The following is a 27,434-nucleotide window of genomic DNA, read 5'->3' on the forward strand; positions in this document are numbered from 1 at the left end:
TTCCGGGGCGAAGGGGCCGATACAGTGCGCCGGCGCCGAGCCGGAATGAGGCACCTGCGCTCCGCCCTTTACCGTAATGACCAATATACGGACGGTTGACAGCTATACCCAAGCCCTGGCGGCTACCGTAATTAACAGAATAGCAACCGCAAGGGAAGAGCTCTGGTCGTAATTACAGGAACATGAGCCTCCCCTTTTGCGGCCGACACCTTACCGTAATGACGGAAATATGAGCCTCTCCTTCTTAGGGCGGGCTCCTTACCGTAATTACAGGAATACCAATTGCTCATTCTCTAGCTGGTTTCGCTACTGTAATTACATGAATAGGAGCCGATGAAGTGAGCTGCAGCTCACGAAAGCTTATTCTTAAATAAATTGGTTAGTCTCTAAGGTGCCACAAGTCCTCCTGTTCTTTGTGCGGATACAGCCTAACACGGCTGCTACTCTGAAACCGGGCTCCCTAGTAATCGCACCACGTGAGATGCACCCCGCCACCTGTCTGTTGACAGTAATTACAGGAGCTTGTGTCCCACCCCCGTTTTCAACTTGCACTGTCACTGTGGATATACGCACCCCACCCCAGGGTTGGGCATTTTACCGTAATTACCATCATACCAGCTGCAGCCATGAGCACAGCCCAATTTGGGTCCTCATAGTAATTTGGTGGGGAGGCACTGCACAGAGAATCCAGGTCTTTACCATAAGTGCAGGTATATGAGTCACAAACCCAAGCTAGGAAGGTACTATAATTAGCAATCTATGATCCACAGGTGCAATTTTGGTCTTCACTGTAATTACTGTAATATAAGCTGCAGCACCAATTCAGGTCTGTACCATAAGTAACAATGTATGGGCTCTAGCATGGATCTGTACCATAATTAACAAAGAACAGATTACATCCAGAATGGGGTTTGCACCAGGGTCCATGCAACAGCACCAAGGGCTTTGAGTCAATCCTCTACCATAATTACTGGTTTATGAGCCTCAGCTCCTATTGGGACCTGTACCATAATTCTGGTGTAGGCTGCACCCTCACCTTGGCTCTTCACTATAACCGCCAGCTTATGAGCCACAACTCCAGTCTATGGTCTGCACCATATAACCTGTACAAGAGCAGCAGCCCTGGTTCTGTTTTCCTTCTTAATTGTTTTATGAGCTGCAGCTGTACTCAGGCCCTCACTGTAATTATACCTACAGACGTGCCACCTCTCATTAAGCTCTTTACCCCAACCAACCACCCTTGCACAAGCCAACATTATTACAATTATGAGCTGCTGCCCTATTTTGGTTCCTTACTATAACTAGATGTGTATCCGCCACATCCATGATTCGGCTCTTTAACATAATTAACTGCGTATGAGTCAGTTTCCTGCTTCCCTCCTTACTGTTACTGCAGTTACAAACCTATGAGCTGGCTCCTCAGCTGATATTGTACTGTATTTACTAGCATATGAATCAACTTCCTGACTAGGCTTTTTACCAGATATACAGACAAATCAGCTTCCTATCTGATTCTTTACCTTATTTCCGGCCATGAGTCAACCCTATTTCTAGGGTTCTGTTAGTCACATTCTTTAGTAGGCACTTTACCATGTTTCCAGGCATACAACCTGTCTCCCTAACTGGCTCCGTACCCTATTTAACAGTGTGTGAGTTGCCTTCCAAAGTAGGATCTTCACAGTTTTTACAGACCTGGCTCATATCTGTATTTCCAGGCGTATGAGTTAATTTCCCACCTGTTGTTTCATTGTCTCCAGCTTAACCCCGGCGGCCAGCGAACATTCATTCTCACCATAGGCCCGTCTCGGTGCTGTTCTTTGATGGGTCGCTGTAGAGAGGGTGGAAGGGTTGACTGGCCTTGGAGGATTTGATCTTTGCAACACTAGCAGGGATTTCAGCCCTGGGGCTGCAGCACTGCAGTGCAGAGCTCTGACAGCTGGGAGTCAGGGAGACATGGAATGGGAGGCAGAGCAACACCCACATCCCTGGGGGTGTGGGGGATACATCGTCTTCCATAGTTCAGAGCTCTGACCGCTGAGGGTGAGCAGGCAAGACAAGAGCGGGGGCTCCTGCATCCTCAATGCCTCACCACTAGGGGGAGCAAGATGGGGAATGGGAGTTAGGGCACCCACAGGGCAGAGCTGCCACCACCAGGGGACACACAGGACCTGACAGTGCCAACCCTCATCCCCAAGGGGTGCATGGGAGGTCCTGGCAGTGCCCACAGCTCATTCCCAGGGGGTGCGTGGGAGCCAGGTCCTGGCAGCACCCACCCCTCCCAGACTGCGTGGGCCATAGACGACAGGAGGGCGGCTTCACGTGCAACATCTGTTTTATTATTATAATATATATATAAAAAAACACTATTGGAACTGGCCGGATGCAGCCTCCCTCCCCCTGCCAGAGCTCAGACGCAACATCAGTGCCTCCTGCTCAGAGCAGGGTGGGAGTTAAATGGGCGTGTGGGGGGGGGGGCTGATGCCTCATTGAACCCCACTCCCCTGTGACCACACGTCTGCCCCTGCTCCCTGGGCAGGGGGAGGAGCCTGCCGCACTTGTTCATTCACTCGCACCCTTGGTCCCGGGTGAGGATGCGGCTGCTCCTCCCAGTGCAAAGGAAAATGAATTAATAATAACGAGAACGAACTAAACTCACAGAGGAGGAGCTCATCCATCCATCCGTGCCCCACCCTCCGCACTCATCCCATTCCTCGTTCCCTCCATCCTCATTCTTGTCCCCACACATCCAATTCCACTGTCCCTCCATTCCCACGCCTGCCCATCAGAGGCTCTGAATGTCACGACCCCCCTCCCCCACCCATAAAAGATGGTGAGATTGCTCCACCTACACAGGAAGTGGGATGGCTAAAACAGGAAGTCACACCGTTGACCCGCCCTCCACTTCAGTCACCTCCTCCCCCCATCTCCAGTCACAGCTGGTCCCTCCCCAATTCCTGATTGGCTCCACCTCCCACCTCCCACCCCCAAACCGCCTACTGCCCCACTCCCCACCAAACACAACTAGTCCTGCCTGAAGTACATAAAAATGGTCCCATCTGTAACTAGCTCCAGAACACTTGCAAATGGCCCACCCACCCCTGCAAAGTAGCAATTTGCCCCACTCTCCAAATACTGACTGGCTTTGCCCCATTCTCAACTGGCTCCACCCCAGTCACAGATTGCCCCGCCCTCCGATAGTGATCCGCTCCTCTGCAATTATGACTGGACCCTATCAAGTAACAAAGTGACCCCTCCCCTCTCTTCCCCAATAAACCCCACCCCCACCCCCTCCTAAACTACAATCCCCTTAACTCTGACCACCCTGGCAGCATTATTAGGAAGTAAAAATTGGAAAACAAAAGTTCTCCCTTCTGGATGATGCCCCCTAGAAAAAGGATTCAAGAGTTACAAAAAATGCATGTGTGTATGGTGGGGGGTTGGTTTTCTTTGCCACCTCCCACCCATAATTATCCCATTCATACCCATCTTCGGGAGGGGATGTGACCTTTAACCTTTGGCTGAAGGTAGACCAGGTGACCTCTTGGTGGCAATAAAGTCCATGGGGTTTAGAGCGCCCCTCGCTGGCTGCAGTGGGAATGGGCTCTCCCAGCACAGTCCACATGGTTCAGAGAGACCCCCCGCTGGCTGCGGTGAGAATGGGCTCTCCCAGCAAAGTCCACCTGGTGCAGAGCGCCCCCAGTGGAAATGGGCTCTCCCAGCAAAGTCCATGTGGTGCAGAGCATCCCCTGCTGGCTGCAGTGGGAATGGGCTCTCCCAGCACAGTCCAGGTGGTGCAGAGCATCCCCTGCTGGCTGCAGTGGGAATGGGCTCTCCCAGCACAGTCCAGGTGGTGCAGAGCGCCCCCTGCTGGCTGCAGTGGGTTTGTTCCTGAAGGCTCTCTGGACCTTAGGGGAGCAGTCAAATGGGAGGGTGGCTGCTCTAGCCTAGGCACAGCCAGGGAAACTGCAGCCGAGCTCCCTCCAGTCCTTGTTCTTGCTGGGATTTTACTGGAAGACGAAACAGAAGGGGCCAGTCGGGACCCAGTCATGGCAGGGCACCTTCTGCACCCGCCCCGTCTCCCCACCATGAGTGGGGGTTCTGCGGGGTTACCGCCTGCAGGATTCATCTGCCAGAAGAAAGAGAAGGGGAAAATGAGTAGGGAACGGGAGAGGGGGAAACCCAGCAGGGACATACAGGGGAACAGAACCCAGCAGTCCTGGCTCCCAGGCCCCCTGCTCTAACCCACTAGACCCCCCCAACACCCACCCCCCGAGCTGGGTGTTGTAAGCATAGCAGCAGTGCCTGATGGATGTTGGAGGAGGGGGAAGGGCATGTGCCTGGCCTTCCTGCGGGGGGCGGGGGGGACAGTGGGGGCCGGGGTAGGGAGCAATTGGCAAGAGCCGTCTCAATTGGAAAGGGCAGGATGCATCTGCGCCAGGGCTTGCTGGAGGCCAGTGGGCCGACACCCTTGAGCTTCCCCCATCTGGCCACTAGATGGAGCCCCAATGCCCATGGCTGGCAAAGCAAGAGGTTTTCCCACGGGTGGGGACCTGGCAGCAGCTGTTTCATAATCACTTTCCCAGAATGTTTCATCACCACCCAAGCCGCTCCCTGCAGCACAGCGCCCCCTAGTGCTGCACCGGGGCATTGGGGCCAGCACTGACTGCCAGGGGAGAGCACCCCCTGCTGAACCTCCAACCCTGCTCCCTGCAGCACAGCGCCCTCTAGTGCTGCAGTGGGGTATTGGGGCCAGTGCTGACTGCCAGGGGAGCGCACCCTCTACTGAGACCCACACCCCGCTTCCTGAAGCCCAGCGCCCCCTACTGCTCGCCGAGACTCACCCACGATGAGGGATTTGGTCCTGAGCACACCCGGCAGGCCGCGATGGAGAAGCAGCAGCTCCTCCTCTTCCTCATCATCCTCCCCGTGGGGGCTGGCAGAGGCCAGCACGTCCGACTCCTCAGGGGGCCCAAACTCCTCCAGCAGGGACCCCTCGGATGGGTACTGGAAGGTGCGCTCCAGCTGGCTCTCACTGAACGAGATCTTCAACTGCAGGGGAAGGGGCAGAAGGATCAGACCAATGGGCCCATCTAGCCCTGTATCCCGCCTCCGCCCCCTGCCACACTGGATTAGCTTTACATCCCCGCCCCCCATTTAAGCGTGACTCTACAATAACTTATCAGTGCCCAGGGTCTTAGATCCTGCACCAGTGGATGAGTCCACAGCACAAAGAGACCCTACAAAAACAAACCAGTGGATGGCTCCCCAGAGCACATGAGAGACCCTAAAATCATGATTAGTGTGCTGGGTCCCAGCGCCCACTCAAAAACTCTTCAGTAACCCCTGTGCCTATCCCCAGGGCTGAAAGACCCTACAATAAGAAACCGTGGCACTCAGCCCTACAGCTGAGACTCTGCAATGTCAAACCACTGTCTGCATCCCCAGTGCTGACCTGAGACCCTACAATAACAAAACAGTATGTGCATCTTCCATACCAAAAGAACCTATAATAACAACCAGCGACACATAGCCTGAACCCTGACGAGAGACCCTGTAACAACACTGCATGCAGATTCCCACTGCTGACTCGATGCCTTACGATAACAAATCTGTGTTCATATCCCCAGTGCTAAAAGACCTTGCAATAATAAACCTCCACACACAGTCTTAGCAACTACAAGAGACTCTACAATAATAAACCACTGCATGCACCCCCACTACTTACTAGAGGCCCTAAAATAACAAACCAACGTGCACATATCCCCACTGCCAAGAGACCCTACAATAACAAACCACAGCACGCAGTCCAAGTAACGCCAAGAGACCCTACAATAACAAACCACAGCACGCAGTCCAAGTAACGCCAAGAGACCCTACAATAACAAACCACAGCACGCAGTCCAAGTAACGCCAAGAGACCCTACAATAACAAACCACAGCACGCAGTCCAAGTAACGCCAAGAGACCCTACAATAACAAACCACAGCACGCAGTCCAAGTAACGCCAAGAGACCCTACAATAACAAACCACAGCACGCAGTCCAAGTAACGCCAAGAGACCCTACAATAACAAACCACAGCACGCAGTCCAAGTAACGCCAAGAGACCCTACAATAACAAACCACAGCACGCAGTCCAAGTAACGCCAAGAGACCCTACAATAACAAACCACAGCACGCAGTCCAAGTAACGCCAAGAGACCCTACAATAACAAACCACAGCACGCAGTCCAAGTAACGCCAAGAGACCCTACAATAACAAACCACAGCACGCAGTCCAAGTAACGCCAAGAGACCCTACAATAACAAACCACAGCACGCAGTCCAAGTAACGCCAAGAGACCCTACAATAACAAACCACAGCACGCAGTCCAAGTAACGCCAAGAGACCCTACAATAACAAACCACAGCACGCAGCCCAGGCAGGTAATGCCAAGAAGCCCTACAATAACAAACCACAGCATGCAGTCCAAGTAACGCCAAGAGACCCTACAATAACAAACCACAGCATGCAGCCCAGGCAGGTAATGCCAAGAGACCCTACAATAACAAACCACAGCATGCAGCCCAGGCAGGTAATGCCAAGAAGCCCTACAATAACAAACCACAGCACGCAGCCCAGGCAGGTAATGCCAAGAAGCTCTACAATAACATACCACAGCATGCAGTCCAAATAATGCCAAGAGACCCTACAATAACAAACCACAGCACGCAGTCCAAATAATGCCAAGAGACCCTACAATAACAAACCACAGCACGCAGCCCAGGCAGGTAATGCCAAGAAGCTCTACAATAACATACCACAGCACGCAGTCCAAATAATGCCAAGAGACCCTATAATAACAACAGTCCTCCCAGGCAGAAGCTCTCTGGGGACCCTCTGAGGACAGTGTGGCCATGGCAGTCCCACTTTGGCTAAGCCTCTGGTGGAGGGCAGCCAGGAATCTGCCCCCGCCCGCACCCCAGCTGGGCACAGAGCAGAAGCCCTGGCAGGAGATAAACCCTGCAGGAAATGAGATTAGATATCCCTCCTGCAGAGAAAGATGATTCCCCAAGGGCAAGAGCATCTACCTTGACCTGCAGCTAGGCTGGGCCACAAATAGCGCAGAGGAAGGAGCAGGGGCCAGGCAGAGATGGGAGGGGGAGCCCTGCGTACAACAGTGGGATGCAGCCACCTCTGGGGTGGGGCAGCAGGGGAACAGCCACACAGCGGCATAGAGGGGGAGGCGAAGGGGAATCCTGTGTCCAGTTGTAACCACGGGGCAGGGGATTTCAGGAAGGCAGACTGGACATGGGTTGTGGGGGGATCTGGCCAGGACACTGGGGTTCATGCCCCAACTCGGGAGGAAAGTGCCAGGGGAGATTTAATGACTGGGCCTGATCAGGGCTGCCATGTTCTATGCAATCCAGAAGTGGCACAGCGCCCCCTAGTGCCGCCCTCGGGTATTGGGGTGAGCACCAGCAACAGTGCCACCTACTGAGCCCTCATCCTGCTCCCTGCAGGACAGCGCCCCCTAGGGCTGCACTGGGGTATTGGGGGCAGCACCGACTGTGACGGGACAGTGCCACCTACCGAGCCCTCATCCTGCTCCCCGCAGGACAGCGCCCCCTAGGGCCGCACTGGGGTATTGGGGGCAGCACCGACAGCCCCATCCCAACTTCCAGTAGTGTCCCAGTCCAGCCCAGCCCCAACCCCTCCTGCTTAGCATGATTCTAGTTTTAGCCCCTCCCCCACTCCGTTTGGTGACTTGGGGGGGGGTGTATCTTTGATCTTATCTGTTCCCGAATTGGTTCCCATGGGAATTAATCCCCCGCTAATCGCAATTAACTGAAGTCTATTAACGAGCTGGGGGGGAGGGGGAAGAGGGGTCACGAGGCCGGTCTGGGGAAATTGAGGGTGAGGATCAGGGCCATAATAGCTTCATGGATGCTCATTGGAGGTAGTGAGGGATGGAAGAAGGGCCAGAGGAGAGGTAGAGAGGCAAGTGGAAGGCCAGGGCCAGGCTGAGAGGGGAAACACCAGCATGGAAAAGAAGGCAATGTGAGAGGGGAGATGAAAGATTGCATGGGAAAGACAGGCACCTGGAAATCCAGGAAGGGAGTGACAGTGGCATGGGAGGAAAAGAGGGAGTGAGACCATGGCGGAGGGGAGGAGAGGAAAGTCCTGACAGAGAAGAAGAACAGAAGGAGAAAACTGGGGAGTGGAAGAGAGAGAAGCAGAGGAGGGGGAGAGAGGGAATGTGTGACTAAAGGGGGTGGAAGGGCAAAGAAAAGAGAAGGAGGAAGTCAGGGAGGGAGGTAGAGAAAGGAAGAGGGGAATGAGACAGGAGGAAAAGAGGAATGAAGGACAGAACAGGCAGGATCCAAGAAAAGAACAGAAGGAGAAAATCTGTGAGAGGAAGGAACAGGGGAATGAAACAGGAAAAAGGAGAGAGGAAACAGGGGTGAGGAGTGGATGAACGGGACAGGTCCAAGAAAGAACAGAATGAGAGAATAGAGGAGGGAGGGGAACATGCCAGAGTCCTACAGAGACTGACAAGATGGAAGAGGTCGAGGAGGAGGAGGAGAAATGAAGGGAAAGAGAGGGGAGAGACTGGGCGATGGAATGAAAAAGACAGTCAGCGAGAGAAAGAGAGGAGGAAGAAGGGAGTGAGAAAAAGGAGAAATGAAATATGTCTCTCTGCATCTTTCTGCGGCTCCTCCCTTGTGACTCTCACATCCCGCCCTTTCCCTCCCCACTCTCTGGCTTCATCTCTCCTCCTTAGTCTCTCTCACGCTCCCCCATTCTCTCTCCCTGCCCCACCCCCCACAGCTGCCGGGCCCCACCCCTCCCGTCCCCGTCCCCCCCCAGCTCTGGAATGTGCCTGAGTCACTCGCTCCGCTGCCTGGCTCCTAAATAAGGAGTGAACAGGCCTGGTTTGGCCAGGAGGGGGAGGGGAGGCCGGGAATCCAGCTGCCGTCCCAACTCTGCACAGCTGTGCCAAGAGCCTCCCAACTCCGCTCCGGCGTCCAGGACTACCTCCATCAGCGTGCCTGCTCTCCCCCCTGCCCCCAGAGCCCTGAAGGGGGGAGCAGAAACCGAACCCCATATCTACAGACCCCCGCCCAAGGCCACGGCCCTCCAGGCTGAGCTATGACCCTCCAGAAATGGCCTCAAATCTCCACACCGGGCTCACAACCTTTCAGACTGGGCCCACGGCCCTCCAGAAATGGCCATGAATCTCCAGACAGGACCCAAGAGCCTTTGGACATGGCCCCTGTCCCTGCTGACTGGATCCCACAGCCTTCCAGAAAGAGCCATGATCCTCCAGACTGGGTCCACGGCCCTCCAGAAACAGCCATGAATCTCCAGACATGACCCAAGACCCTCTAGACTTGGCCCACGTCCCTCCAGACTGGATCACACAGCCCTCCAGAAATGGCAATCTATCTCCAGCCTGGGCCAACAACCTTCCAGAAATGGCCATGAATATCCAGATATGGCCCACCGACCCTCCAGGCCACCAACGCTCTAGATCCAGTGGCATCTCCAATGCTTTCTCCAGATCACTTGTCTGGAGGAACCTTCACCCCTGGCTGCCCCCATCCCCTACCATCCAGACCTCCCTGTTGTTTTCCTCACAGCCCTTTCTCTCTGCCTGAGAGCTGAGGAAGGATAGATGGATAGGCTGGACTCTTGGTGGCCCCTTGGAGCTGTAGCCTGAAGCCCAGGGCACTATCCCAGGGGCTCTCCTGAGCTCCGGACTCTGTGAACTGCAGTGTTGGAGAAGGTCCGGTATCCTTTCCCTGACCAGATCCCTCAATGTCTCTGTGGAGCACAGACGACAGCCCAGGGACTGCCTTGCCAGAGAGAGACTGTCTGGCCTGCTGGGGAGAATAGATGGCAAAACACACCAGCTAGATGCCTGGCCACACTATCTATATCCAAGCGTCCCTCTATGCATCCATAGTTCTGTCCATCCTTCCATCATTAGCGATATCCATCTATCCATTGTCAGATCATCTTCGGCTTTATCCATCCATCCATGGCAAGCTCTTTCTATCTCTCCATCCTCAGCTGCATATACATATCCATCCCTTCATCACCAGATCTACCTCTGCATCCATCCTCAGATCTATCTATCTATCTATTCTCAGCTCAACCCATCCACTCATCTATCCATTCTCATATCTCTCTCTATTTCCCTATCCTTGGCTCCATCCACCCATCACGAGATCTATCTATAGATCTCTCTATCTATCCATCCCCAGCTGTACCCAAGACACAGAGAAACGAAGGACTAGCTGAGTGCAACCCGCCAGGCCAGTGGCCAAGCGAGGAATAGAAACCAGGGGCCCCAAGTCCCACTTCAGGGCTCTATCCACTAGAAACAGAACTCCCCCCCCAACCCGCCCCGGCCAGAGCCCCAGTCTAGCCTGCAGACCTGTCCCGCTCAGAGACCTGCAGTAAACGAAGGGCTAAGCAACCCCAGCCTGCCTTAGGTGGCGCTGGAGTGATTGTGGGTAGGGATCCCTGACTGGATTCCCACCCCCTGTTATTCCCACGTGGGGGAGCCATATTTACCCCTTCATCATCCGTTCCAATCACCCCCACCCCAATCTCTATTGAGTGGGTGGGGTGTGTAGGAGTCCCTCTTGTCTCCCTTGGTGATAGTCCCCTAAATCCAGGAGTCCTCAAGCCATTCTCCGCTTCTCTGCTGACAGCTCCCAACCCGCTAAGGGGAGCTGGCCCTGATTTGGGGCATCTGGCTGGCTCAGGGGCATGGGGAACAGGCAATGGGGCCTTCCCCCTCTAGGGGGCACCGGTTCCAATTGGAGAGGCAGGCTGGGCGCTGTTTCTGTCCCTCAATAGCCCAGGCAGGACCTTTGGGCCCTGGCCAGATCGGAATTAGCTCAGATAAGAGAGGGGCTATTTGGGGAATCGCCTCTAAAGCTCTTATACCAAATGGCATTAACGCAGGCCGGGCTCACGGCACTGTGGGGCGGCCTGAAGGGCTGGATTTGCGGCTCCACAGTTCTTTGCTTATCCCATAATATCCACCGAGTGCCCTTTATCCTGTCCTGGCCTGGTTCATAAGGTGTCAAAGTGGGTGGGAAAGGGTTAATCACATGTGTTTGGTGGGTGGGGAGGTGGGACGACTCAGGCACAAGAAAGGGTTGATGGCAAAGCTGGGGATGGGACCCAGGAGTCCTGACTCCCAGCTCCCCGCCCCCCGCACCGAGCTCTAACCACTAGACCCCACTCTCCTCCCAAAACTGGGGATGGGACCCAGGAGTCCTGACTCCCAGCTCCCCGCCCCCCGCACCGAGCTCTAACCACTAGACCCCACTCTCCTCCCAAAACGGGGGATGGGACCCAGGAGTCCTGACTCCAACCCAGCCCTGCCCCCACCAGCTGCTGCTTTCGCTCTGCACAGCACTAACCACTTCCTAAGCGGGTGCAAGCTGCCCGAGGCTTTGGCTGACACAGGCCTCAATCTCCCCGCCCTTTTCCGTCCCACACGTTCCCACACGTTCCCCACTTCCTGTTTTCAACAAGGCTGCAGCACTGCGGGAAGACGGGGCAGGACTGGCAGCCCCAGGGGCCTCTGGGTAATGCCCACAGCGAGTGCGGGGCAGCCCAGTTAAGCTCCCACCATGCAAACACACCTTGTTCCCTGCCCATGGGCCGCAGCCCTGCCCCTGCAGGGATCCTCTCTAGGGGGCAGAGGGGAGTTGGGGCTCTGGGGCCCGTTCAGCCCTCGGTTTCCCTGCTGAGGCTGCCAGCACTGGGGAGGGGCAGGTTGGGATGGGGGGCGCATGCCGTGCTGGGGGCTGGGCTGAGATCGAAATATTTGCTGCATCCAGACAGGAATGATCAACTCCAGAACCAGCGCCCCCTAGAGGGGGGGAAAGGCCCCCTGGGTCAGTGCCCGCCCCCTGGGGCCAGATGGGAGCCGGCGCCCCCTAGAGGGGAAAGGCCCCATGCCTCAGTCCCTGGAGCCAGATTTCAGAGGAACAGCCGTGTTAGTCTGTATTCGCAAAAAGAAAAGGAGGACTTGTGGCACCTTGGAGACTAACCAATTTATTTGATGCATCCGATGAAGTGAGCTGCAGCTCACGAAAGCTGATGCTCAGATAAATTGGTTAGTCTCTAAGGGGCCACAAGTCCCCCTTTTCTTTTTCCCTGGAGCCAGACGTCCATGATTACGAGGGCGAAATGAAGCCAAGATCCATGCAGGGCGTGTGGCTCTGGGCCAGGAGCTGAGGCTAGGGGTGTGAGGGCACCAGCGGCCCGCTCCTGGGAAGCCTTGGGGTGGGATTATAGGCGCATCGGCTCTGGGGGAGATGAAGGGTTAAAGTGCCCCCCCCCCACATCTACAGTGACCATGGCAACCTCGTCAACGCTGACCTCAGTGCTTTTAATGACTTCCTCTGGAAAAACCTGCCGGGTGGCTTCTGCCAATGGGAGCCGGCCCCCTCCCCCATCACACCCTGCTTGCCCCTTTCACCCCTCCCCCCCACACCCTGCCTGCCCCCTTTCACCCCACCCCATTACACCCCTTCCTTCCCCACGCCATCCCTTGCCCATTCATACTCCTTCCTTCTCCCACTTTTACCCCTCCACACCCATTCCTTTCCCTAACCCGCCACCCGTGATCCAGCGTCCTGGAGGCTGCAGGGGTGAGCCTAGGGCTGTAGGGCTGGTCTGAGACCCAGCACAGACCTGCTCCCTGGGTCCTTCTGCACCGACAGCGGCTTCCCCTTTCCCCCAAAGACACAGATAGTCTGTCTGCGGCTGTCTCTCTCACGTGCACAGCCTCTGGGGGCCTATGTCTTCCTCTCAGGCTCCCGCTCGCTTTTTCTTTCTCTCTCTCTTTGTGTCTTGCGCTCCTCTCCCAGAGCCGGGGCTAGAACCCAGGAGTCCTGACTCCCAGCCCCCCTGCTCTAACCCACTCAACTCCTACTCCCCTCCCAGAGCCAGGGATCAAACCCAGGAGTCCTGACTCCCAGCCCCCCTGCTCTAACCCACTCAACTCCTACTCCCCTCCCAGAGCCAGGGATCAAACCCAGGAGTCCTGACTCCCAGCCCCCCTGCTCTAACCCACTCAACTCCTACTCCCCTCCCAGAGCCAGGGATCAAACCCAGGAGTCCTGACTCCCAGCCCCCCTGCTCTAACCCACTCAACTCCTACTCCCCTCCCAGAGCCAGGGATCAAACCCAGGAGGTCCTGACATCCCAGATCCTAGTGTTCTAACCCTCTAGACCCCGCTCCCCTCCCAGGGCTGGGGATAGAACCCAGGAGTCCTGCTTGCCATCCTCCCCCTGCTTTAACTGCTCGGGAAGCGTCCCTCCCTCACCAGAGGCAGCTGCATTTCAGCAGGCAGAAGAGGCTGTAGGAGGGCAGGGAGATGATGCCCAAATGAGAATGTGCCCCGGAGCCCTGTCTGAGTGACTCTCCAGTTCTGAGCTCAGTAGGGAGGGATCCCAGCCCTGGCATCCCCTGCACACTCACCCCATGCCCCTGCTCCCGGCTCTCGGCAGTTTGCAGGAGCACGCCGGGGAAGGACAAAGGGATTCGGAGAGGCAGGCAAGGCCCTGGGGCCTAGACAAGAGCCACCCCAGACTCCCCAGCGTGGGGTGAGGAACAAGGCTCATGTCACCAGGCCTGAGCCCAGTCATTGACCAGTGGACCACCAGGGCTATGGGCCTCCATGAGAATGGGGAACAGGGGGTGGCAGGAGCTATGGTCCTGAATGAGCTATTGGGGATGGGGGAGGTGCAGTCCAGGGAAGAAAGAGAGCACAGATAGCAAGCCCAGTTGGATGGAGAGAGGAATATTGTGGGAGAGAAGGGGTTGGATAGATAGATAAACAGATAGATAGATTTATGTCTGATTTATATACAATGAATTGAAATCTCTTACTGTCCTTCAGTTCAGCTCCACCCACTAGACCCCACTCCCCTCCCACAGCCAGAAACAGAACCCAGGAGTCCTGGCTCCCAGCCCCACCCCACCTCAATACACTAGACACCCCCCCTCCCCTCTCAGAACTGGGGTCAGAACCCAGGAGTCCTGGCTCCCAGCCCCTGCTGCTGTAACCCACTAGACCCCATTGCTCTCCCAGAGCTGCAGACAGAACCCAGGAGTCCTGGCTCCCAGCCCCACCCACCTCAATCCACTAGACCCACCCCTCCCTTCTCAGGACTGGGGACAGAACCCAGGAGTCCTGGCTCCCAGCCCCCCCTGCTGTAACCCACTAGACCCCATGCCCCTCTCAGAGCTGGGGATACCCCCCAATCCTCCCCATCACAACCCTCTAAGCCTGCCCTCTCCCCCATCAGAGATGTATCACCACATCTCCCCTTAGCCTAGCTAAGCTGGTTGGACTTAGTCTTTCTCTCTCGCGGCTCGAGGGAGCCCCATGGCCAGTCTCTGAGCTGCTAGCCCTAGTGGTCACCCTGCCCCCACCCCAGGTCTCCACAGGTCAGGGTAAAGGGAGGCAGAAGCTGAGTGCATGGCCCTCAGCAGCTGAGGTCAGCAGGGCTTCCTCTGCTGGGTGGAGTGAGGGCTCAGCCCCAGGGTAGAGCGTGAAGGAGGGAGGGACAAAGCAAGCAAGCAAGCTGGCCCCATCTCTCCGGGCAGAAGGGCCGCTGCCTGCGTGGGAGGGATAAGCCGGGCGGAGATCCCAGCCACCCGGCTGCTCCAGACCCTCTGGAAGATAAAGAGCTGTTTGTGGTGAAAGGTCCGTTTGTGATGAAAAACCGGAGCAGGAATCTGCCCTCGAGGGGGTCACGAAAGGACCGCGCAGAAGGACGGCGCCGGGCCTGGGGCAGAGGGTGCTTGTCCTGGGGAAGGCGAACTGACCCGACTCGGTACAGATGTTGGAAGGTCCTAGAGCAACAGGCGCCCCTGCTGCGTTCTAGAGTGGCAGGGCCCCCCGCAGCCCCATGTTCTGGAGCTGCAACTAACCCCCTTTGCTGCATGCTAGAGCCACAGGCCTCTCCACAACCCCATGTTTTAGAGCTTCAGCTCACACCCCCACCTCTGCGTTCTAGAGCGACAGCCCCCCCTCCCCCCGGCCCCGTGTTCTAGATCTTCAGCTCACCTCCCTCCACACCCTTTCAGAGTGACAGGCCTCTCCGCTGTCTCCGAGTTCTAATGCCCGTGTTCTAGAGTGCCATCCCCAACCTCATCTTCCAGAGCTTCAACACCTCCCTTTCACTGCCTGTCAGAGCAACAAGCCTTCTCACTGCACTCCCGTGTGCCAGGTCCTGTAACCCAGAGAGACAACCCCCCCCCCATGTTGTAGAGCTTCAGCTCACCTCCCTTCTCTGCATTTTAGAGCAACAGGCCCCCACAACCCCCTGTTCCAGAGCTTCAACTCTCTGCCCAATCACCGCATGGCAGAGAAATAGTGCCCTCCACTATATTCCAGAGCAACAGCCCGCCCCTCTCATGCAGGCTGCCATCCTTCCCGTGTGTTGTACAGGACCAGACACCTCCAAAGCTTTCTAGAGCAACAGCCACTACGTTATAGAGCCCTCTCCACATCTTCTAGAGAGGCAGCCTGACCCCACCACACGCTCTGAAGATGCAACTTGCTGTCTGTTCAATGCATTCTAGAGCAACCCCCCTCCTCCGCTGCACACCAGGCTGACACATAGTGCGTTCTCGAGTGCTCAGCTGCCTTGTCCCATGTTCTAGAGCTTCCACTCTGATTTAGAGCAACAGGCCCCCCCATGCATTCCAGTGCAACAGGCCCTGCATTCTAGACCAACAATTACCGCCAATGCATTCTAGAGCGGCACGCGCAGCTGTCTTCTGGAACATCACAGCCTGTGTTCAAGAACAGTTGTTACTGCTGGAGTAGCGATCATCGCTGTGTTCCAGCCCTGTTTTGTCGAGTAATTAGCCACTGGGTATTCTGGAGCGTCAGTCGCCACACACTTCTAGAGTAATATTAAGCGCCAGAGTGTTCTAGAACAACTGTCGCCAGAGTATTCTAGAGCTACAGATAAGGCCCTGGTGCTGCAAGTGCCAGCACTGGGCTCCATTGCAGGGTCATGGCTGATCACAATAGTCTGGAGTGAAAACCACGACAGCATTCTAGAGTAACACTCCCCACTTGTATTCTGGAGTAACAGTCCCTGCTGCAGCACGACAGGATGCTGGAGCCATAAACAATGAGGCCCAGCCCCTGTAAATGGAGGTCGCTCTGTCGAAGTCAGCATAGGAAATGGAGCCCAGGATTCTAGAGCAGACCAGCATCAGGGGGCGCTAGACTAGAGCATTAAAGGGCCAAGGCAAATGGTGGCATGGGAGTGAGCAGGTAGGAGGGGGTTATCTTGGCTGGGTCACCATGGGGGCACCTACCCCTAGAGCATGTAGGTTTGTGCAATGAGTCTTTGCCATTGCTCCTAAAAGGGGAAAGATCGGGAGTTAGATAAAGAAACAAACACATATGGGATGAGGTAGAGAGATGGGTGACATGGGGACTGGATGGGCGGGGGGGGGGGTGTATAGGGACTGGATGGATGGAGGGGGATTTATGGGGATTGGATGATGCCCATAGGGGATGGATGGATGCATTAGAGAGATGGATAGACAGATGCATATGGTGATTAGATGGATAGACAGTTGTGTATGTGGATTCAAGAGAGAGAAAGACAGAGAAAGTGAGAGACATGAGCACAGGCAGATGGATGATATACAGACTGACTAGCTAAAATAGGATCCTATTTTTAAAAAGTATATTGACTACTTTAGAGCAAAGCTGTATTTATCTGGCAAGCATTACCATAGAGAGTACTGTAGTAGTTTAATACTACTGTGATCTGATACTGTAGACTACACTAAAATTAGTCTCAGTATTTATGAGTACTTACCATACAACACTGTAGTATTTTAACAGTATTGAGATCCATTACTTTCCCACCCTTTCAGTACTTCAAAGTATTTTTTAAAGTAATTGCTATGCAACACTGAAAAAATGTAACAGTATTTTGATCTATTCACTGGGACACCATAAAATTCGAAATCACTTACTATAGAATACTGCAGTATTTTAACAGTATCTTGACATAGCCCTGTAGGATATGCTAGCTCTTTGCAGTAATTTGGGACATTACTGCAGTAATTTAACCGTCTGTTAATCTAGAATACCCTGGTGCTTTACAGAGGTAAGGTGGGGGAGGTAATATATTTTATTGGACCAACTTCTGTTGGTGAGAGAGACAAATTAGTCCAATACCAGATATTACCTCATCCACCTTGTCCCTCTAATATCCTGGGACTGACCTGGCTACAATGACACTGTTGCTTTTACAAGTGATTTAATGTAATGCTATAGTAATTTAACAGTACCATTATTACTCTAGTATTTTACTGTATTTACTATGGAACATCAAAGTAATTTGAGAGAGGTAATTAAGAAAAAGCAGAAAGCATATAGGGAGTGGAAGAAGGGAGGGATCAGTAAGGAAAGCTACCTTATTGAGGTCAGAATATGTAGGGATAAAGTGAGACAGGCTAAAAGTCAAGTAGAGTTGGACCTTGCAAAGGGAATTAAAACCAATAGTAAAAGGTTCTATAGTCATATAAATAGGAAGAAAACAAAGAAAGAAGAAGTGGGACCGCTAAAAACTGAGGATGGAGTGGAGGTCAAGGATAATCTAGGCATGGCCCAATATCTAAACAAATACTTTGCCTCAGTCTTTAATAAGACTAAAGAGGATCTTAGGGATAATGGTAGCATGATAAATGGGAATGAGGATATGGAGGTAGACATCACCATATCTGAGGTAGAAGCGAAACTCAAACAGCTTAATGGGGCTAAATCGGGGGGCCCAGATAATCTTCATCCAAGAATATTAAAAGAATTGGCACAAGAAATTGCAAGCCCATTAGCAAGAATTTTTAATGAATCTGTAAATTCAGGGGTTGTACCATATGATTGGAGAATTGCTAACATAGTTCCTATTTTTAAGAAAGGGAAAAAAAGTGATCCAAGTAATTATAGGCCTGTTAGTTTGACATCTGTAGTATGCAAGGTCTTGGAAAAAATTTTGAAGGAGAAGGTAGTTAAGGACATTGAAGTCAATGGTAAATGGGACAAAATACAACATGGTTTTACAAAAGGTAGATCGTGCCAAACCAACTTGATTTCCTTCTTTGAGAGAGTAACAGATTTTTTAGATAAAGGAAACGCAGTGGATCTAATTTATTTAGATTTTAGTAAGGCGTTTGATACTGTGCCACATGGGGAATTATTAGTTAAATTGGATAAGATGGGCATCAATAGGAAAATTGAAAGGTGGATAGGGAATTGGTTAAAGGGGAGACTACAACGGGTCCTACTGAAAGGTGAACTGTCAAGTTGGAGGGAGGTTACCAGTGGAGTTCCTCAAGGATCAGTTTTGGGACCAATCTTATTTAATCTTTTTATTACTGACCTGGGCACAAAAAGTGGGAGTGTGCTAATAAAGTTTGCAGATGATACAAAGCTGGGAGGTATTGCTAATTTAGAGAAGGACAGGGATACCCTACAGGAGGATCTGGATGACCTTGTAAACTGGAGTAATAGGAATAGGATGAAATTTAATAGTGAGAAGTGTAAGGTCATGCATTTAGGGATTAATAACAAGAATTTTAGTTATAAGCTAGGGACGCATCAACTAGAAGTAACGGAGGAGGAAAAGGACCTTGGAGTATTGGTTGATCATAGGTTGACTATGAGCTGCCAATGTGATATGGCTGTGAAAAAAGCTAATGTCGTCTTGGGATGCATCAGGAGAGGTATTTCCAGTAGGGATAAGGAGGTTTTAGTACCGTTATATAAGGCACTGGTGAGACCTCACCTGGAATACTGTGTGCAGTTCTGGTCTCCCATGTTTAAGAAGGATGAATTCAAACTGGAACAGGTACAGAGAAGGGCTACTAGGATGATCCGAGGAATGGAAAACTTGTCTTATGAAAGGAGACTCAGGGAGCTTGGCTTGTTTAGCCTAACTAAAAGAAGGTTGAGGGGAGATATGATTGCTCTCTATAAATATATCAGAGGGATAAATACCAGAGAGGGAGAGGAATTATTTAAACTCAGTACCAATGTGGACACAAGAACAAATGGATATAAACTGGCCACTAGGAAATTTAGATTAGAAATTAGACGAAGGTTTCTAACCATCAGAGGAGTGAAGTTTTGGAATAGCCTTCCGAGGGAAGTGGTGGGGGCAAAAGATCTATCTTGCTTTAAGATTAAACTCGATAAGTTTATGGAGGAGATGGTATGATGGGATAACATGGTTTTGGTAATTAAATATTCATGGTAAATAGGCCCAATGGCCTGTGATGGGTTTTTAGATGGGGTAAGATCCAAGTTACCCGGGAAAGAATTTTCTGTAGTATCTGGCTGATGAATCTTGCCCATATGCTCAGGGTTTAGCTGATCGCCATATTTGGGGTCGGGAAGGAATTTTCCTCCAGGGCAGATTGGAAGGCCCTGGAGGTTTTTCGCCTTCCTCTGTAGCATGGGGCATGGGTCACTTGCTGGAGGATTCTCTGCTCCTTGAGGTCTTCAAACTACAATTTGAGGACTTCAATAGCACAGATATAGGTGTGAGGTCTTTTTTAGGAGTGGTGGGTGAAGTTCTGTGGCCTGCATTGTGCAGGAGGTCAGACTAGATGATCATAATGGTCCCTTCTGACCTAAATATCTATGAATCTATGAATCTATGAATAATTTAGCGGTATTGTCATCTGTTACTCTGGAATACGCTAGTACTTTGCAGTAATGTTGAGTAACTCCACAGCAATTTAACAACACTGTGATGTTACTCTAGCACTCTGTAGTAATTTGAGCAATACTGCAGCCATTGAAGAGTCATACAGCTTAGCACTGTAGAATACTCTTGCCCTTTATTGTATTTACTATATAATATGGTGATTTAGCAACCTGTTACTCCAAAGTACTCCAGTGTTTTTGAAGTAATTTTGAGCAATGCTGCAGCAATTTAAGAGTAGTGTGATGTTATTATTCTCGAGCAGTCTAGTAGTTTGCAGTGTCTTTGCGCAATGGTGCATCTAACGTTATTATAGCCCCTTGCTTTGGTATTTAACGTATTCACTATAGAATACCAGAGTAATGTAATCGTATTTTGATCCGTTACTCTCGAGTACTCTAATAGTCTGCAGTATGTTTGAGCTGCTAATCCAACAGTGCTATAGCCTCTTACTCTAAAATGATACCATATTTACTATATAATACTAGAGCAATTTAAAAGTAGTTCCCTGTTACGCTCAAGTACACTATAGTCTGTAGTAATTTTGAGCAGTCTAATGGTATTATGGCCCATTACTCTAGTATTTTTACTGTATGATACTATTACACTAGACCCCATATTACTCACATACTATATTTATTTACTATATAATACCAGTTCAAGATGGTATTGTGATCGGTTCCTCTCAAATACTCTAGTATTTCAAAGCAGTTACTCCAGGATCCTCAAGTTTTTTTCTTTAATGAACATTACACGGTAGAAAGATTTTTCCAGCTGCCTCCTTGGGCTCTGTAGCCAGTGCTAGTGGGTCTGCCCCCCAGGCACACATTCATATCACTGGGGGCATTTTTAGTGCCAGGAGGCTGGGCAGAGAGACTCTGGCTGCATGCTGTTGACGTTCAGCCACAAAGTTTAGCCAGGGATGCCTCTTGCCTAGCGACTGTCCCTGCTAAATGATCCCCTTATGAGGCAAAGAACAGACCAGCCACTGTGTGCATCTGGCCAGGGGCAACCCCAGACCCCGGCACGGGTCACATGTGTGAAAAGGCTTTTGTGGATCACCCCATTCCCTCCCGGTGCCCCCTCCCCACCTGGCCCCTGCCACTGTGTCCCTAGCCTGGCACTGGCAGGGATCCCCGGTGAGAGGGAAAGAGGGGGCTTCGAGGCCCATCCAGCCCTCAGCCTCTCTACTGAGGCTGCCAGAGACTTTGGGCCAACAGGGAAGTGGCCTGGGGCCGAACAAACTCATTTCACATTGGGGCTGTGGAATGGGAGTGACAGAGTGGGGCTGGATCGGCGTCTCTAGAGGGGAGAGGCCCTGTGAGCCATTCCCCATACCCCTGAGCCAGCCAATCCCCCGCTGAGGCCAGATCAGAGCCAGTGCCCCACGAGATGGGAAGGGCCCCATATCCCATTACACTCCCTCCCCAAGCCAGCCAGTGCCCCTGCCCTGGGGCCAGATTGAAACTGGCATCCCCTATAGGGGAACGGTCCCATATCCTGCCCCTCCACCCCCCATAAACCAGCTACAAACTCAAGCCAGGTTACTCCAAAAGGAACTGGCTGGCTCAGAGGGGTGGGGAATGGGATATGGGGCCTTTCCCCTCTAGGGGGCGCCGGCTCCCAGCCAAACCTGGAGGAATTGGAATCAACCACCCTATTTCCACAGTCCGTCCCCCGCCTTTCCTGCTCTAGCACCATGAGAACAGGGTGGGGATGTTCCTGGACCACATCCTTGTGGCTCCCATGACAACCCCGGCCTCCACCACGTGCCCTATATCCCTGGCCCACGAGGGCCAGAGACGCTGCCCAATGGGAGCTGGGCCCGGGCGGGAGGGCAGAGGTCAACCATGGCTAACAGCCCCACGGCTGGGGTTGGCGTCCCCACGTTGAGCCCTGTGTTAGGCACCTGAAGGAGGAGGAGAAGGAATGAGGGGAGGAGAGAAGGAGGGATGAAAAGAGGGAGGGAAAAGCGGGAGAGAAGCAAAAGGAAGAGAGAATGTGGACAAGGGTGAAGGACTGAGCAGAGGAGGGAGAAAGAAAGAGGAGGAATGAAGGAGAGCAAAACAAAGAAAGAGTAAAAAGGGAAAGAGTGAGAGACGCTGAGGCCGGGAAAGAATGAAACAGCCGAGAGCGGGAGCGAACGAAAGGGAGGGAAGGAAAGAAAGAGCGAAAGAACGGATAAAAACGCTGAGAGGCGGGAGAGTGAAAAGCGAGAGCACGAAGCAGAGAAAACAAAAGAGAGCGGGGGAAAGGAGGAACGCCAGAGAGCGAGCGAAGGAGGGAGTGAGGAGTGCGCTGGTACCTTTTTGCGGTGGGGGTCATTCTTGGCCAGGCAGGATTTCGACAGGGACAGGTAGCCCCCGATCACCTGGATCTCCTCCGCCGTCGGGTAGCGCTTCTTCAGTGGCGCGCCAGCCGCCTTCTCGGGCGCCGCGGGGCCCCCCTCGCCCTCCACGCCGTTCTCCACGGCCGGCGCCGGCGCCTTGCGGGGATTGATGGTGATGGTGTTGCCACTCCGGCGCTGCACGGCCGGGTGGGGCAGGGCAGAGGGGCCCCCCAGCTCCCGGGGCCCCCGGCCCCCGCGCCTCATAGCCTCCCCCTCGGCCGGCTCCTCGGTGCTGGCCGGGAGGGGAAGCTGCTCGCGGCTAGGGGAGGAGGAGGAGGAAGTGGAGGCCGGAGCAGCGGCAGCCTTTGGAGGAGAAGTGCTGGTTTCCTGCCGAGCCTCACCGGGGTCTGGGGGAGGGGAGGCGGCCGCCCGGCGCGGCACCACCACGAAGGAGTTGCGCGAGTGCAGACGCAGGCTGGCCACGGCTTTGGCCTGGGCCTCGGCATCCAAGATGGTGTCGGCAGGCGGGCCTGAGGATGAGGCGTCTCCGTTGTCTGCTCTACCCCCACTGACTGGAGAGGCGACCTCTCTGCCCGGTGGGCCCGGTATCACCGCACCCGAGCCAATGCCAGCACCGTCACGCCTCTCCGGTGAGGCGGCTTCTCTGGCTTGTAGGCCCGATCCCACCGCCAACGCACCGCTGCCAAGCCTGGCTCCCCTCTCCGGTGAGGCGGCTTCTCTGGCTTGTAGGCCCGATCCCATGGCCAACGCACCGCCGCCAAGCCTGGCTCCCCTCTCCGGTGAGGCGGCTTCTCTGCCTCGCGGTCCTGGTGCCATGACATTGCCATCACCCCTAGTTCCCCTTTCTGGTGAGGCGGCCTCCGTGCCTTGAGGCCCTGGCACCATGGCCAATGTGTTTCCACAGTGCCAGGCTCCCCTGTCCGGTGAATTAGCCTCCCTGCTCCGAGGGCCCGGCACCACCAGGCCAGGGCTGCCACCGTCAAGCCTGGCTCCCCTCTCTGGTGAGGCGGCCTCCCTGCCCCACGCTTTGCTGGTGGGGGAGCGCCTCGGAGGGCTCTCTGGCCAGGCCTCGGACCTGGCTTCAAATTGGCTGCGGTAGGAAGCCACGGTGAAGGGAGGTGGCGAGGGGGCCAGGCCTGGCAGGTCGCGGGGAGGGCTGGGTGTGCCACTACGGCGCTGGGCCGAGCCGGGTGGTTTCCTTGCCGCCAGGGGGCGTTCGTAGGAGCCATCGGCGAGGTTCTCGGTGCTGAGGGACCTGAGTGGGTGAGGGGGTGGGTCCTCCTGGCCGAAGCGGCTTAGCAACTTGCTGACACGCCCGCGGCGTTGCTCCGGGACCCCCAGCTGGCAATCGGCCTCGCCGTGGCTTTGGCCGAAGGAGTTGAGGTCTTCCACGCTGCGGCTGAGGGCCGATTTGACAATGAAGACTTCGCCGGCCCGGATCTCGGTCACGCTCCCGCCGCGCCGGGCCAGCAGCTCGTTCAGGGACTCCACGCTGCCGGATTTGGCCTCGGCCCGCCGCTCGGCCCCCGGCGGCGCCGCTCCCGGCACCGACTCGATGATGATGACGTTGTCGGCCCGTAGGGTCCTCACCCCGGGGCGCTGGCTGTACAGCTCCATCAACTGCTTGGCCTTGGCACCAGCCGGCTCGGCCTCCGGCGCCGCCGTCTCTTTGCGCCGCTTCTCCAGCTGGATGAAGGGATTCTGGTGCACCGGGCCAATCTTCTCCTGCAGCACGGCGCTCTCCTCCTGGCCCATCCCGGAGCTGGGCAGCCCCACCACAGCTGAGGGGGGCCCTGCTCCGCCGCCACCGCCCTCCGGGTCCGAGAAAGAGGCGCCGGAGCCCTGCTTGGCGCGGCGGCGTTCGATGATCTCCCGCTTCCAGGCTGGCATCTTGGCCATGCGGTCCTGCTGCTCCCGCTCTCTACGTCGCGCCTCTTCCTCTTCCTTCCGCTTCCTCTCCAGCAGCTGCAGCTTCCACTCCGGCAGGGCTGGTGCCTGAGCCGACGCCATCCTTGCCCCGGGGCTGTGGGGGGCAGGGAGGGAAGTGGGGATGGGGGGAAGGGAGAGAGAGGGGGGCAGGGAAGGAGAGATGGAGGGAGAGGTGGAATAGATGATAGTTTGAGAGGATGAAAGGGAGGGATAGAGAAAGTGTCAGGGAAGGAGGGATGGAAGAAGAGGGGGAATGGAGGGAGAGTTTAAGAGGATGAAAGGGAGGGATAGAGTGAAGGTCAGGGAAGGAGGGATGGAAGAAGAGGGGGAATGGAGGGAGAGTTTAAGAGGATGAAAGGGAAGGATAGAGAGAGTGTCAGGGAAGGAAGGAGAGTTTAAGAGGAGGAGGAGAGAGAAAAAGGGGCAGAAATGAAGGAATAGTTTACGAGGAGGAAGGTAAGGCCGGAGGAAGGGAGGGATAGAGAGTCAGGGAACGAGGACTAGTGGGAAGCAAGGATAGAGAAAGAATGGAAGAAGGATAGAGGGGTCTGAGGAAAGAAGAAACGAGGAAGTGGGAGAAAGGAGGGATAGAGAGAGAGAGGCAGGGAAGGAGGGATAGCGGAGCCGGCAGAGGAATCAAGGGGCTCCCTGCTCTCCCCCGCCCCTGCTCTGGAGGAAGAGAAAGAAAGAAAAAAAAAAAGGAAAAGATGAAAAAAATCCCCAAAGTTCCGCCTGTGTCAGCCTGGCGATTTCCGGAGGGGGCGGGCACTGCTCGCCCCACCCGCCGGGCTGACAGCCCCGCACGCGGCTGGGAATCCTGGCCCCCCATGGAACCCAGGAGTCCGGGGAGGGGGAAGGGACAACCTGGGTGGGCAATGGAACCCAGGCGTCCGGGTGTGGGGGAGGGAACCCAGGAGTCCAGGGGATGGGGGGCGGTGGGGGGATGGCTCAAACCGGGTGGAGGGTGGAACCCAGGAGTCCGGGGGGAAACCCAGGAGTCCGGGAGGATGGCTTAGGTTTGGTGGACAATGGAACCCAGGGGTCCGAGCAAGGGAGTGTAAATCTTGGAGGGAAGAGATATATATTACCCCACAGAGAGCTCAAATCTTGATGGCTCAGAGGAACCCAGGTGTCCGGGCACAGACGGGTGTGTCGGGGGAGGGGGGAACTTTTTGGTGGGGGTGGGTGGAAATTACCCTGGACTCCAAACCTCGATGGCTCAGGCAAGCTGGGCAATGGGACCCAGGCGTCCGGATGGGGGAGGGAGCTGGAATGAAGCCTGTCAATCAGCATGGAGAGGGAGAGAGAGAAGGGGTAGAATAATTACCCCGGAGGAAAGTAGCGGAACCCAGGCGTCCGGGCGGCGAAAAGGCGGCTCCTTTCGGCGCGGGAGGGTTCTAATTCTCTGCGGGCTCCTCAGAACCCAGGCGTCCGGGCGAGGCGTGCGGGGGAGGGGAAGGTTCCAAACCTCCTTTTGTCAGCGACGATCCAGCGCAGTGGGGACCCAGGCGTCCGGGCAAAGAGATCTCAGACTCCTATTGTCAGCGTCAGATTGCGGGTAGAAATCTCGGTAGGACCCAGGCGTCCAGGCAAGGAGCTCGCAGGCTCCTATTGTCAGCGTATTGGAGGGGTGGGGGGGATCAGTGGGACCCCGGCATTCGGGCAAGGATCACAATGTGTGTGTGTGGGGGGGGTGTATGAGATCGACACCTCGGAGGGACCCAGGCGTCCGGGGGAATTTCCCGGCTCTCAGCGGCGGCTTCTCACGGCCCCATGCGGCTCCCCTCCCCCAGTCTGGTGGCGCCCTCCTCCGAGCCTTCCCTTGGGGGGTGGGGGGCCGATCCGCAGCCCCGCTTGGGGGGCCGGGGCGGGGGAAGCGCTGGCAGGAGGCAGCGGGGCCCTAGGGAGAAATCGCTGCTGGCCCAGCCGCTGAGCCGCCCGCAGAGCCGTAATCCCCGCCTGGCTCATCCCCCCAAAGCCTGGGAGAGGAGCGAGATGCGGTGGGGGGGGGTGGAGGAGGGGCAGGGGGGGAAGCTGTGGGGGGTGTCTTTGTGTATAAACAGAAGGGGACGAGGACACAATGCGAGGGGAGGGGCTTTGGTAGCAGAGTTGGGGGGGGTTGGAGTGTGTGTGTTGGGGGGAGGGTCGGATCTGGACAGATGGGGGAAGGGGGAGGTTATGGGGTTGGGGGCGGGCTCTCAGGAGAGGGGGGCATTGAGGGAGTCTGGGGGAAGGGGTGGGGTCAATGAGGAGGGGGCTTTCGGGGAGGGGAGGGTGTGTGGAGTGGGGGGAACAGGGGGTGGGTCTGGGATGGGGAAGGGTGTGTGCGATGGAGGGGTCAGGGTCTGTGAGATGGGGGGATCAGGGGGTGGGGCTGGGGGAGGGTGTGTGGGTGGAGGATCGGGGGTGGGGCTGGGATGGGAGAGGGTGTGTGAGGCGGGGGGATCAGGGGGTGGGTCTGGGGTGGGGAGGGTGTATGGGTTGGGGGGATCAGGGGGTGGGGCTGGGATGGGGAGGTTGTGTGGATTGGGGGGATCAGGGGGTGGGGCTGGGATGGGGGTGTTCTTTGTGAGGAGCTCCTAGGTTCTCTAGAGGCACAGGGGGCAGTTTTTGATCTGGGAATGTCCCCCTATTTGCATGGGGCTATGGGGGGGCACAATGATTTGAGGATTTTGGCTTGATCCCCAGAACCTCTAAGCACCCAGGGGATTTCAAGCAATTTCTCTGTGGATCTAGGGGTACAGATTAGAATAATAGAATCATAGAATATCAGGGTTGGAAGGGACCTCAGGAGGTCATCTAGTCCAACCCCCTGCTCAGAGCAGGACCAATCCCCCATAGTTGCCCCAGATCCCTAAATGACCCCCTCAAGGATTGAACTCACAACCCTGGATTTAGCAGGCCAATGCTCAAACCACTGAGCTATCCCTCCCCACCAGATAGGGGCTTTTGGGGGGCAGAATTTGGGTTGTCAGGGCTTGGGGGGTGCAGGATTGCAGAAGATTGGGGGTGCATCCTTGTTCAGGTCAAGATGCTGGCTCCAGTCTGGGCTCCCCCCGACACTCCCAGCCCTGACCCACCCAGCACCACTTAATCCCTCTCCAATCCCCCTCCAGAACTAGGCTCTCCCAACCTGAGTTCCCAGGCGGTTATTATTGTAGGGTCTCCTCCCCTCTGGGGCTGGGTGGGCCAGTTTGTTATTGCAGGGCAGCTGGCGAGCACGGGGACAACACACAGCAGTGTGTGATTGTGGAGCCCCTTGCATTCACAAGGGCAGTGCAGGAAGGTTGGTTATTGTAGGGCTTCCTGTGGGTGTTTGCTGATTTGTTGTTGTAGGGTAACTAACAAACACTGGTGCTGCTGGGCCGACCAGTTTGTTATTGTAGGGTCTCTC

General features: G+C 55.0%; 1 protein-coding gene across 1 annotated transcript; it reads right to left on the reverse strand.

The window, feature by feature from the left end:
• Positions 1-3,291: 3,291 nt before the first annotated feature.
• On the reverse strand, positions 3,292-26,033 carry PPP1R18 (protein phosphatase 1 regulatory subunit 18). Its single transcript, XM_073311131.1, has 4 exons — positions 25,368-26,033; positions 22,067-24,709; positions 4,842-5,049; positions 3,292-4,126 (listed from the first exon to the last, which is right to left on the reverse strand). Exons 2-4 carry the CDS (start codon positions 24,119-24,121, stop codon positions 4,107-4,109), a joined length of 2,283 nt encoding a protein of 760 aa, XP_073167232.1. The 5' UTR covers positions 24,122-24,709; positions 25,368-26,033; the 3' UTR covers positions 3,292-4,106.
• Positions 26,034-27,434: the final 1,401 nt, after the last annotated feature.

This window comes from Lepidochelys kempii, chromosome 14 (genome assembly GCF_965140285.1).
Source record: "Lepidochelys kempii isolate rLepKem1 chromosome 14, rLepKem1.hap1, whole genome shotgun sequence".
NCBI classification, from domain to species: Eukaryota; Metazoa; Chordata; order Testudines; family Cheloniidae; genus Lepidochelys; species Lepidochelys kempii.

What these genes read in the sequence shown, in the direction of transcription:
- PPP1R18 (XM_073311131.1), bottom strand. Translation starts at nt 24,121, where the DNA reads ATGGCGTCGGCTCAGGCACCAGCCCTGCCGGAGTGGAAGCTGCAGCTG. An exon ending in ATGACCCCCACCGCAAAAAG is followed by an intron (nt 5,050 to 22,066) that starts GTACCAGCGCAC and finishes CTTCCCCTGCAG; the next exon opens with TTGAAGATCTCGTTCAGTGA. An exon ending in GACCAAATCCCTCATCGTGG is followed by an intron (nt 4,127 to 4,841) that starts GTGAGTCTCGGC and finishes TTCTTCTGGCAG; the next exon opens with ATGAATCCTGCAGGCGGTAA.